The 12,183-nt window shown below is 40.3% G+C and overlaps 1 protein-coding gene across 2 annotated transcripts in view; it reads right to left on the bottom strand.

Annotated features, from left to right (window-relative positions):
- PPP2R2B (protein phosphatase 2 regulatory subunit Bbeta) overlaps positions 1 to 11,433 on the bottom strand; it is a 439,499-nt gene extending 428,066 nt beyond the window's left edge. For both annotated transcript variants that reach the window (XM_055332678.1, XM_055332677.1), the window contains exons 1-2: positions 11,286 to 11,433; positions 11,087 to 11,164 (exon numbers count right to left, since the gene is read on the bottom strand). In XM_055332678.1, coding sequence (XP_055188653.1) covers positions 11,087 to 11,164; positions 11,286 to 11,295 — 88 coding nt within the window. In that variant the 5' untranslated portion in view covers positions 11,296 to 11,433. The remainder of the gene's footprint in view (positions 1 to 11,086; positions 11,165 to 11,285) is intronic.
- Positions 11,434 to 12,183: the final 750 nt, after the last annotated feature.

Raw genomic sequence — 12,183 nt, 5'->3', positions numbered from 1 at the left:
CACAGAATGACTGTTTAATGGAACACCCCAACCCCTCACATGGCCACTATGTTACCACATTTTATACCCTTTATAATACACATCACCATCTAAAATTATCTTATGTCTTTATAAGTCCACTTTTTTAAATTGTCTGTCTCACCACTAGAATGTGAGCTTCATAACACTGGAGAACATTGGGAAGTTTGAGTTCTACTGTGTTTCCAAAACCTAGTGCCCAATACATACTTACTGAATAAATGGTTGAATGAAATCCAATTTTCTTTTTTTTTTTTTTAAGTTTTATTTATTTGGTTTGGAGAAAGAGAGGCAGAGAGAGTGTGTGTGTGAGCGGGGGGAGGGGCAGAGAGAGAGGGAGAGAAAGAATCCCAGGAAGACTCACTCCATGGTGAGTGGGGAGTCAGACACAGGGCTTGATCTCACAACCCTGAGATCACAACCTGAGCCCAAAACCAAAAGTTGGATGTTCAATGGCTGAACTACCCAGACACCCCTGAAATTCAATTTTCTTACCCTTAGCCATAGTATCATCAAGGTAACTACACTCTCCTAAAAAAGGAAAGAAAGAAAGAAGGAAGGAAGGAAGGAAGGAAGGAAGGAAGGAAGGAAGGAAGGAAGAAAGAAAAAGAAAGAAAGAAAGAAAGAAAGAAAGAAAGAAAGAAAGAAAGAAAGAAGAAAGGAAAGAAGGAAGGAAGAAAGAAAAGAAAGAAAGAAGAAAAAGAAAGAAAGAAAGAAAGAAAGAAAGAAAGAAAGAAAGAAAGAAAGAAAATGCTACCTAATAAATGAAAAATAAGCATGCTAAGGAAAAAGGCTTGACGCTTATTTGAAACCTTGAGCACAAGACCAGGAACCACCACGCAGTGTTCATATGCTTAATTATTTATTCTCAGCTCTTAAATTCCATTAACAAATAACATAGGCACTAAGTGGAATGATGCTGAGCCTGCTTAATTAGTAACTTAAAAATAAAACAAAAGGCAAGTAATCTCACACACCCCAGACCCCAGGTTCAAGGCAATCTAGGGAAGCTTGGCATTTAGGTTTGCCCAAACAGAATGTTCTGCAAAGAACAAGCCAATGAACTTCCACTCTTGGCTCAGTGGTAGCAAGAGAATTGGGGAAGCCACATCTGCCCCTTCTTCCCATAGTGGCCACTGTGCTGGGACCACCTATAACTGCACCCCCTTCCCTGCTGCACCCGAATTCTATTGTGGTGTCTTCCACTCAGTGATGGCAGCCCTATACCTGCTCAGATGCAAGCTTGATTCGTGAAGCCACTTAGGCTGATCCCATTCTCTGTGCCTGTGTTGGCTTAGAAGTGGGTGTGTGGGACACTGAGGCCAAGGGGATGTTAGAGAAATTTTCTGGGGACAGTTGGGGGACAAGTCCTTGCCGTTTTGTTTTGTTTAAGTCAAATGACCTTTCATTAGATATTGTTGTGTCCATCTGAAAGTGACACCCAGAATGGCAGCAATTGTTTTAAGACAAAGTTGATATTCCAAGGGCACCCAGACAAGAAGATGGAGAAAATCTGAGTCCTCCATGCTGTACTTCAGCCAGGGAACTAATGAGCTGACGGGTTTCCTGCCTCAGGACTTAGGGGACAAACTGGACTACTGCAATACCACTGAACTGGATGGGCTCTTTGTTTTTGACCTTGGCCTCTAATGATTTAATACTGACCTGCTGCTAGACAGTGTGTGGTATAACCAATGGCTCTGCCCCACTTAGGCAGAAGTACAAGCCTTCACCATGATCTAGAAGGCCCCTGCTTGCATCTACCTGCCATCCCCTCTGCTTCCATCTCTCACAGCTCCCCACTTTGCTCACTCACCTTCAGCCATACCAGCCTCTTGTTTAGTCCTTGAACTTACTAGAGAAGCTCTTGCTTCAGGGCGTTTGCACTGAGGGCGTTACCTCTTTCTGAAACTCCCATCCCAGATATCCACATGACTTCATCTCTTACCTTTTTCGTATCACTGGTCAAATGTTATTTTTTTGCACCAAAGCTTAACCCTCCTATTTAAAAGAGAACATCCACACCCCTGAACCTCTACTGATTTATTTTCCTCTACTGTGCTTACAGTCTTATAATTCATATTCTACTTATTAATCTATTGTCTATCTCCTCTGCTACTGAATATCCAGGGCCTCAAATGCCTAGCACACCATAGGTAAATATCTATTTGTGGTTATTCGGGGAACTAAGGAAGGGAAAATAATTCTTTTACTATCCTAGGCATTTTGAGATGCATTTTCTGTTGCAGCTGAAAGCATCTTGAGCGATGGATTTCCATTGCAGTGCCTTGTAAACAGTGACCTGCATTTTGAAGACAGTCAACCATGTTTTAAATTCAGAGTCAGTTCTAGAACAGAGTTCTCCCCACCCAAAGCCATCAATCCATATTGTGTAGCGGAAGATGAGAAGTAGAAAAATAGTCTGTGTATGATTCAAAAGTTCACTTTCTGGTTTCTATGAGACCTTGGGCAATTTAAAATTTATCTCCATCTGCCTTAATCTCTTCATTTCTATGAGGAATAACCTATCTACTATCTATAATATCTATATTATCTCTTTTATCTCTGTAATGTGGGATTATAAGACCTACTTTAGTTATCTCCCCTGGGGGTGATAAGAAATAAATGACCCATACATGTTAAAAGCAGAAAAATGCTGTGTGTATTTGTAATGGATTGTTTGAATGAGCTATTTTATTCTCCTGAAAGCATTCATTATTGTTGTGTTAATGGTAACACTGATTTTTTTCATTTGGTGACGTTTATTACTTACTGAAGACTATATTCATTCAATAAATATTCACCGAGCCTCCACTTGGTGCCAGGCTGCTCCCCAGGAGCGCTTGAACACTAGCTGAGGTCGGACAGGTGCGTAACCAGGAAAAGTGCTTAAACTTTCTGAGCTTCAATTACCTCACTGCAAAAGGAGGGTAAGTTGCCTGGTATCTTATTGTTACAACAAAGTTGAAATGGAATAATATACTGAAAGTTATTATTATAAAATCTGGCTTTGTGAAGTCTGATGAAATAGAATTATCTTTTTCATTACTCTACCACAGCCAGGTATTGTGTAGTATTTTCAAAAATCTTATTAACAAAGCCTCTCAACATCATATCAAGATAGCCCAGAAAAAAATGAGTAATGTATCCAAAGGAATCAATGAGCCCTACCTAAACTAGGGTCTGTATGCCTAAAAAAAGCCTGGCTAATTCCTATTCCTTCTTTAGGTCTCAGATTGGCTGCCAGGTACTCCAGTGAGCCTTTCTGGCTCTTTTCCTCTACTCCACTGTGGATTGGGTTGTGTGACTTAACTCTTTTTCTAGCACTTTCCACACTCACACTGGATTGTATTGACAACCGCTTGTTGATATCCCTCCAGGAAAGTATAAACTGCTTAAGCAAGTGGTGGGTGGGGGGCAACAGTGTCTTGTTCACTCAGCCTAGAGCCTGACACATAGTAGGTGCTCCATATATATTTGTTTTGTAAACACATTTCAGGTGATTGGCATTTGGGCATAGGTGAAAGGATCAGCCACAAAGCCTACTCTCTTTCTTGGTCTGGAACATGCTTAATTACCTAATGCTTACAAAGAGAAAAGGATGTTTGACCCAGGTCCTGGAGTCAGGAGAACTTGCTTCCTCTCCCCCACAGAGCCTTGTGAGCTTCCTGGGTGTCAACTTCTCACCAGCCTGCCTTCAGAGTACCGCAAGCCTACAGCTCTCTGCATCAAGACATCCTCGGTCTCACCTGAGAAAAGTTATCTTGCAATAACTTGTTCATAATCAGACCATTTTTGCTTCTAGTGGACTGGAGCCCTGCACACAGTTAAGTTACTTAGGAAATTCCTTTGTGGAGTACAGATGCATAGTGGAGATCTGAACTTCCTTTTGACACATAGAGGAACAGTTTTCACTCCCTCCAGCACCTGGGGCAGAGCTGGGCTGCACAGTCACCCTATATTTATTGGCGTTCTGGTTTCCTTTAAAAGCACTCAAAATATGATCAGATCTCTCTCTCTCTCTCTCTCTCTCTCTCCTCTGATGCAAGGAAAGAAGAAATAGAATTTCTCAGTGTCTCTTGAATCAACCCATGTTAGGATTGTCAGAGATGCCTGTGAGATTTGCAAGCTCTGTGACTCCATCCCCGATGCTTGGAATCAGAATATCTAGAGGTAGTCAGTCACCAAAAGGTCACTAGCTAGATGGCTGGACCCAGTTTCCGATTAGTCCCTCATGAACAATCTGATGTTGGTGGTTTGGCCTTGGTGATCCAGAAAGCTTCTGTCCAAACCAACAGCTCTTCTTCCTGTAACTAGAGTTCTTACCACAGCCACCACTGCACCCTGTCTCCAGGAGCAGGAGAAGCAGGCAAGCAAGGGCTTCATTTTCCATCTCATAGGCTAAGGTCTGTGGTGTAACATTATAATCACCCTGTGCTTTGAAGGATGCACAGACAGCTAAAGGTTGTTTGTCAGTCACTGACTTCTCTCTATAAAATGAGAAGGTCACAGTCTTTACTGCTTTAAGACAACCCAATCAGATTTATTTTTTATTTATTGGCAACAGCAAAAAGTCATCATCCCCAAAGGGAAACCAAAAAGCCATTTCCCAAATCCTGCATTTCTCAGTGCAAAGATGAGAATTTCCTACCTGAATATGTCAGGTAGATGACTTCCCTTTGCTAGGGAGCCACTCAGAAGCATCAGCTTTTAGTGGAGGGTGTATGGTACACAGCTCACATGGGCAGCCAACTTGTTGTTTTTCTCTCACTAGGAAACAGAATCAATAGAATGCCTTACCCATTTCTCTACATGAGTTATCTTTTCAGAAGGAGGGGAAGGAGAGAAGGCTATGCCCATGGAGCAAATCAGAATAAATATCATAGTTATCTCCCATCAATAAGATGGAATGATCTGTATTGACAGATGTTGAGGAACTGAAGAATAAGGAACAAACAAAATACTCTCAAATTGTAACATCAGAAAGAAGATGGCCACAGAAATCCCCTCAGATAATTCTGATCTCTTCCTGTGCACAGAATCATACACCAAATCTGAAGAAACTGACTCACATCCAGAGTGGGCAATTTCCACTGTGGAAAGTGCTCATGTGATGACATCTCATAGAATGTCATGTGATGAAATTGTACATGACGTGTGTGTGCTGCATAAATCAAATACAAAAATCACACAGGGTGAACCTTTCGATGTATAAGTGTTTTCCAAAGACTAAACTAAGTGAACAAAGCTTAGAAGTCATCCTAACCAATAGCAGAAGAGTGGAAGCTTTAGGCCCTTGACAATTGTTTGTTGAGTGCATGTCAACAAGGTTGCATGATGTGAGACCATCCAGTACAATGGTTCCAAATACCACCAAATGGGCTGATACCTCCCTAATTTCAATTTCTGCCTCCAATGTGTATTCTCTCTCTGAAGAGCCACACTCATGAATACAACCCTCTTCTTGGCATCTACACCTGAGTGTCTTATAAACATTTCACACTTAGTATGTGCAAAATGAAGCTCATAATTTTTCTCCCTGCCACTCTAAAATATGCTACTTTGGTCTATAGACTATTTTGAGCTAAAGGCACTTAAAAAAATAGCAAATGTAGGGAGTGGCTTTCTCAGAACTTCTGCTTATTTGCATTAAGACATAGTCTCCAAAAGGACCTCTGCTGTCACAAATTCTCTCTCCAAGAGTTTCATCAACCAGAGAAGACTGACTCTTATCCCAGAGAGACTAGAGGAGACACCCCCACTACCACCCAACAAACTGAGTCACAAACTATCACATCTGCCAACTGTTGTTCTTCTAAGGGCCCATTCCTCTTTCCTAAAAGTCATTTTCTTTTCTCGCAGAGGCTTACTTCCCTCCATCCTTCCTCTATTCAGATGGTACACAAACTCTCACATCTCAATGCCTTTTTGCATAGTCACTGTTTTTCCGGTGATGCCTCCATGCACATAATATTGACAATAAATCTGTATACCCTTTCTCCTGTTAATCTGCCTGTTGTCAGTTTATTTCAGATCTACCTATTGAACCTCAGAGCGGGGAGAGAATGTCTTTCTTCCTCCACCCCCCAAACATGTTTCCTTTCCAGGTTTCCCAGGCTTAGCAACTGGTGCCGGTAAACTATCCAGTCACTCAAGGCCCAAACCTGGAAGCCATCTTAATTCCGTATGATATCCCTCCCCTAAAATCCAGTCCATGACCTCCAAAATATGTCTGGAATCTCTTCTCATCATCTGTAACATCTCTTCTCTAACAAAAGCCACACTGTCAGTAGAATTTCAAGAATTTATTAAAATGGTATAAATTTAAGTCCTTAAACTCCTTCAAGGACAAGGAGTCCCACTATTCTCAAAACAAAATCTGGACTCTGTGAGGTGACCTAACAGGTCCTGATCTAACCCTGTCCTACCTCTCTGGTAGGTAGCTCAAGACAACAGCTTTTTCTCACAGAGCCCCTGTCATACTGAGCTCTCCTTTATGTTTTGAGAATATCATCTTTTAGATGGCATCAGGCCCCTACAAGTCCTTGTTTTATTACTTCCTACAATGACCAAGGCATGGTTCTTTGAACGCTGACACATTCTCTTTCTTCAGACCTTGGCTCTAGTGCCCCTCACTGAAGTGATTTCCTCCCAGAGCTCTCTCATGCCACCCCATTTACATCTTTCTTAGTGTTCATCAAAACCTCCGATGATCTTCTAGTTTTATACTTTTTTTTATTGGCTAAATTTCTCATTATAAAATCTTTTTTTTTACTTGTACATCATATAATTAGTTTTTTAAAACAGAACATAGAAAATGGAAGTATATCCCAATGATATCATCACAGTATCTAATCATAATTAGTGAACATTTTCTATGTACTGTGTTGTTTAAAATATCTAATTATATTCTAATAACCATTCTTCAGGTTGACTTTATTATTCCAATTTTCCATATTAAGAAATGGAATAATGAAAAATTTTAGGTAACTTGCTCTTTGACAATAAGTAGTAAGGCCAAATTTTTAACCAGGTATTTTATTGTAAAACATAGGCTCTTAATCAGTCTACCACATAGCTTTTCCTGCAAAATACAGGGTAGTTATTAGGCATGTTCATAGCAGTGATGTTATAAACCTTGATAATTGAAGTAAATAAATTAGGGCATATCTATGTTCATAATATGAAAGATGGTCATTATATATTGTTAAGTGAAAATATCTATTAATAAAATAGTACTTGAATTATGACCCTTTTGGTAAAAAAAAAATGTTGATTTTGTTCGGTATAAGCTAACCAGTCTCTTTTGCAGTTTCTGGCACATGATTCCTGTTTGTTGACTGAATTAATTGATGAATATACATGATCTAGAGGCTAGAAAAAATATAACACAGACTTCAGCAGTATTTGTGGATTGTAAGATTATGAATGAAATTTGTTTTCTGATATTTTCTAAGTTTTATTTAAAATTCTCTAGACAAAGAACAAACATTTTAGTAATCAAAAAGGGAAAAGAATAAAAGTTTTATTTTAAAAATTGTTTAGATTCTGTCTTGAATGACTTCTTCCCATTCAGTCTATCTTTGTATCCCAAATATATGAGATTTCTACCTCTTTTGTACTCAAAGCACTCTAGTCTTGAGTCAAAGCAGGTTTTCTTTTGCTTACTTAGCCTCATATTGTTTTTACTGATGTAATGCCTTATTCTTATGTACCAATTCCTGTCTCCTCCCTAAATGGTGCATTCCTTGAGAACTTGGACTCTATTTATCTTTATAACCCTTTCTTTCTAGGGCAGTGCTATGGATCTCATAAGCACTCACTCAATGTTTACTGTTGGGCTCACAGTATTATTTATCCACCATCCTACTGAATAATTTGGAATGAGAAAAATTCTAGCCTATTAGCAGATACCTGATACATATTTAGTTAATTTAGCAATAACTGTCTCATGCTGAGCCATGTTAGAACCTGAAGTAAAGGAAAAAATCAATCAGTAATATTGATGCTGTCTTTATGTAACATTTTGATATTTTGCTCATCATGAATTGTTTTAATTTTGCTTTTCAAAAAATATTGCATTAAAATCTTTATTTCTGTCAGTTTATCTGACCTCAGCCCTGCTTTTATAGTACAATATTAGCAGGTAATGCAATCTGAGCATCTTATAACAATCTAGATACTGTATATATCATATGTATATTTCTATTATATATAGAATTATATATAAATTATATATAAAAACATACATGATATATATATCCTAATGGACATCTGTATTATCTCCATTTCTCATACAAAGAAACTTAAGCAAAGACATTAAGTGACTTTGCCAAGGTTACCAGCTAGAAAGTGGTAGAAATGGAAGGGCAAGTTATTAGTAGGAATACATAAAGTTGAAGGGAAACTTGAAAGCTGAATTCTTTTTTTAAAAGGTTTATTTATTTATTTTAGACAGAGATGGGGCTGGGGAAGGACAGAAGGAGATATATATATATATATAGAGAGAGAGAGAGAGTCTTAAGCAGACTCCACACTGAGCAAGGAGCACCACATGGGGCTCAATCTCACAACCCTGAGATCACTACCTGAGCTGACACCAAGAGTTGGATGCTTAACTGACTGAGCCATTCCGGTGGCCCTGAAAGTTGAATAATTTTTAATGCCTTTTATCAGTGTAGGAAACCAACTTGGGTAGAGCAGCCCAATTAAAAAAAAAAAGAAACTGTTAAGAACCATGATTTTTATCAAGTAAAAGTCATTATTAATTCACTCAACAAACACTCAACTGCCACGAAAGCAACTATTAGTGTGGGTTAAGTGACATCAAAGATATGGTGGCCAGGGAGCCCAGGCACAGTGGCAGTGTGCTAGTATCAAATCTGATTTCTCCTCTCAAAAAACAGTTATCGCTTTTTTCACCACATTGAAGTGGCTTTTCCAGACAAAAGTTGGTAGTGACTATCATTAATTTAAGTAAGCTACTTATTTATTATGGGCAGCAACCATATGACCACATGCTTGCTTCACCTGCATCCATGATGATCATCTAAGAGCAGGCATGTAAAATGAGACTCCTGGGCCTTCCTCCAAACTACCAAGTAAGAGCCTGCCTTTAAAACAATGTTTAAAGAGCTGAGGCCATCTAATCCTAAGACTGGGCTGAAAGCTACCTCACCCATTTATTACCTCTGGAGCCTTTGGCAAAGAACTCAGTCTTGTGTATATGTTTGTTTAGCTTCAGTATCCTCATAAGTAAAGTGGGAATAAAAATACCTACCTCTCATAAGGTTTTCATGAGGACCAAATTAGAATGAAGGTCTAATTATAACAATATTTATAGCAGTTTACAAATAAAGAGTACTTTCGAACTGTCAGGGATTGTGGTAAGTGCTGTACCTACATTATCTTATTAACTTCTCTTAAGCACTTAGCAGAGTCCTCACCACATAGTCAATAATTGGTAAGAACCGTAGCCTGAGTAGCCGCCCAGATCATCATAATTAATGGGGAGCCAGTCACAGACACAAGGGTTAGGTCCAGAGTCTGAGAGTGATGGATAACCTAGAACAGGTCAGCCAGACTGGTGGTCCCCAAAGCCAGCCTATTGCCTCAGAGTCATCTGGGCGAGCTCATTAAAACACATTGTAACACTCTGGTCCTCAAACCTCTAACTCAGTAGCTCTTGGGAGGACCTAGAAGTCTCTATTGTTTAAAAAGCCCAGATAATTTTGAATTACGGTCGATATTTATTTATTTTTTTATGGCCAATATTTAAAGCAAGTGGTTAACCTGAGTTTCAGATTTCTTAAAATTTATCAAGTTAAGGAATAAGTCATTTTTTCCCCTTGCCTTTTTCAGCTCCAGGGCCTAGGACAATGCTGCCACACAGAAGTGCTCAGAAATATTTTGGATTTGATGAGCATAAAATGGGCCTAATAAAGCCTGTTTTGTCTGCTTCCCAGGGGCTTTATGAGAAGTGTTTAGAAAGCTCCAGTCTATAGTACACCTAAAAAACAGAAGATGCCATACAGTACTGTAATTTTATAGATTTAGTTATTAATTTCTTTTACTGTGTCTTCTCTCTCCCTTTAAACATAAATCATTTGGTTTGGAGGTATCCACCGTTATATTAGATTTCTAAAAATAAATTACAGCAAAACTGCAGATAAAACATCTCCTCCAAATTACTCAAAATTATTTTTACTCAAAATTAAAATGCTGTAGAATGACCCAAAATTTCACATTAAAGTTCAATCCTGTCAACTATTCAGTTCCTTATTCATTTCTATTAGCTTTAGACCTGTCTTATGGCACATCTGGTTATCTCTACCGACTGCCGACACAATACGGTCTATTGCAGGCACCCTTGCTGCATCCCACTAGAACAGCGAAATCTTTAAGGACACTCAGCAGGGCCATTCTAGTTCCTTCCAGTTGCCTATCATTCAACTATTTTCAAATGCAGACATCCTTTGGGATAGTCCTGGAAATCTCCGAGCTCAGGCTTATGAGAGAATTAGAAACAAGTTCTCCAGAATGAGGGAAATGAATGTGGTAGCTCAAGAAAAGGGCCTGGAATAGGAAAATCTGAGAGCCAGAAAGGCAGTTATATGTTAATACTGGGACTCAGTGCAGACATAGTTTATGAGACTAGACTTGAATTCTTCACTCTTCCTGGGTGCTGCATGTAGAGAAAAGCAAGTGATCCTCAACAGAAAATGGAAGGAGAATATTAATATCTGACCACACAACCACATCTGGGCTTACAAGCCTCCAGAGCTGATAGATGGTCACCAAACACAACTTGCCCAAGGGTAACCTTTCTTTCTGTGCAAACCTATTTCACTGAAAGTTCATTTCAGTGCTGCCTCATTGGTGGGAATAAAAGAAGCTTCCAAAGAATAAAAGGATAGAAAGAAATCACTAAATCTATTTCTAGCTCAGAAGGCCATTCCAGGATGTATGGGACCTCGCATTCATGGACACAAAGGTGAATGTTTTCAACTCTGGAACCGGCATAGAACCCCAAGGAGGCAAGGAAAAGAGCAGAGGAAGCTTCTCCTACCTTCCGTGGCTCCGATCTCGATGGTGCCTTTCACTTGGCTGAAGCACCATAGTGTGTCCTGGGTGAGCGCCCCAATTCCTGAAAGCAACACAAGGAGACACTTCAGGTTAGGTGAGAGTTCCATGTTATCCTTTAAAAGGCCAACCAGAAAGGAGGCACGTGGTGTAAGGCATGCATTTCTAGAAGGAGACTTGCACACCAGGTATCATCCCGTTGGAGAGGAGACCCTAACCAGCGCTGGGAGAAGGTCTGGGCTGCAAGCAGTGTGTCCTGCTGTGAATCAGGGCTCTGTCCCCTCCATCTGACCACGCTGGGGCTCCTCTGAGCTGGAGCAATCGGAGTCCGTCCCTTCTGGTCCCCTGGCAGCGCCCTGGAGCGGGCCTGCCCTCACACCCTGTGTGACTGCCCCTTTTCATGGGAATACTAATGCTCTCGATTGTTTTCCTCCTGTGGTGTAGGGAGGAGAAAGAGGCAGTTCGTTAGAGGGAAGAGAGGAAAAGAAAGACAACTTCTTTTTTTTCTTTCTTTAAACTGGTTTCACTGCTTGAATGGCCAGTAAGGGGTCAGATACTTAGAACTTGTGTCTCTCTTGTTCACTTCTTGACTGCTTGCCAAAGTCCGAGCTGACTGCAGAGGAGAGGAAAGCAAAAAACAGGTTGGGGATGGGGGCCGGAGGGGGGGGCCTGCTGACAGCCCTAGGGAGTCAGCGCTGACAAATGTGACCTATTTTGTGCCATGGGGATTTGTGTCTCAAATGTGGACCCAACCTTTGAGGGGAGGGTTGCGTTTTCTGGCTTTTCTGGCTTCGGGTTTCTACAAATATATGTATCTGGTATGAATGCATATACTAATATACCTACTAATATATTTATTAATAATAATATGTGTGTTCAAGTCGAAAAAAGTCCTTTTCAAGGCACTTCTGAATAGCAGTGGTGCCGGTTTATGTCTTGACAGCCTGGCTGTTCCCTTCAACTCGACTAGGTTTTAAAATTAAGAGGGGGATCCCTGGGTGGCGCAGCGGTTTGGTGCCTGCCTTTGGCCCAGGGCGCGATTCTGGAGACCCAGGATCGAATCCCACGTCGGGCTCCCGGTGC

Source organism: Nyctereutes procyonoides, unplaced genomic scaffold (assembly GCF_905146905.1).
Source record: "Nyctereutes procyonoides isolate TBG_1078 unplaced genomic scaffold, NYPRO_anot_genome, whole genome shotgun sequence".
Lineage (NCBI taxonomy): Eukaryota > Metazoa > Chordata > Mammalia > Carnivora > Canidae > Nyctereutes > Nyctereutes procyonoides.
The sequence above is the reverse complement of the archived record's forward strand: the minus strand, read 5'-3'. Positions and strand labels throughout refer to the sequence as shown.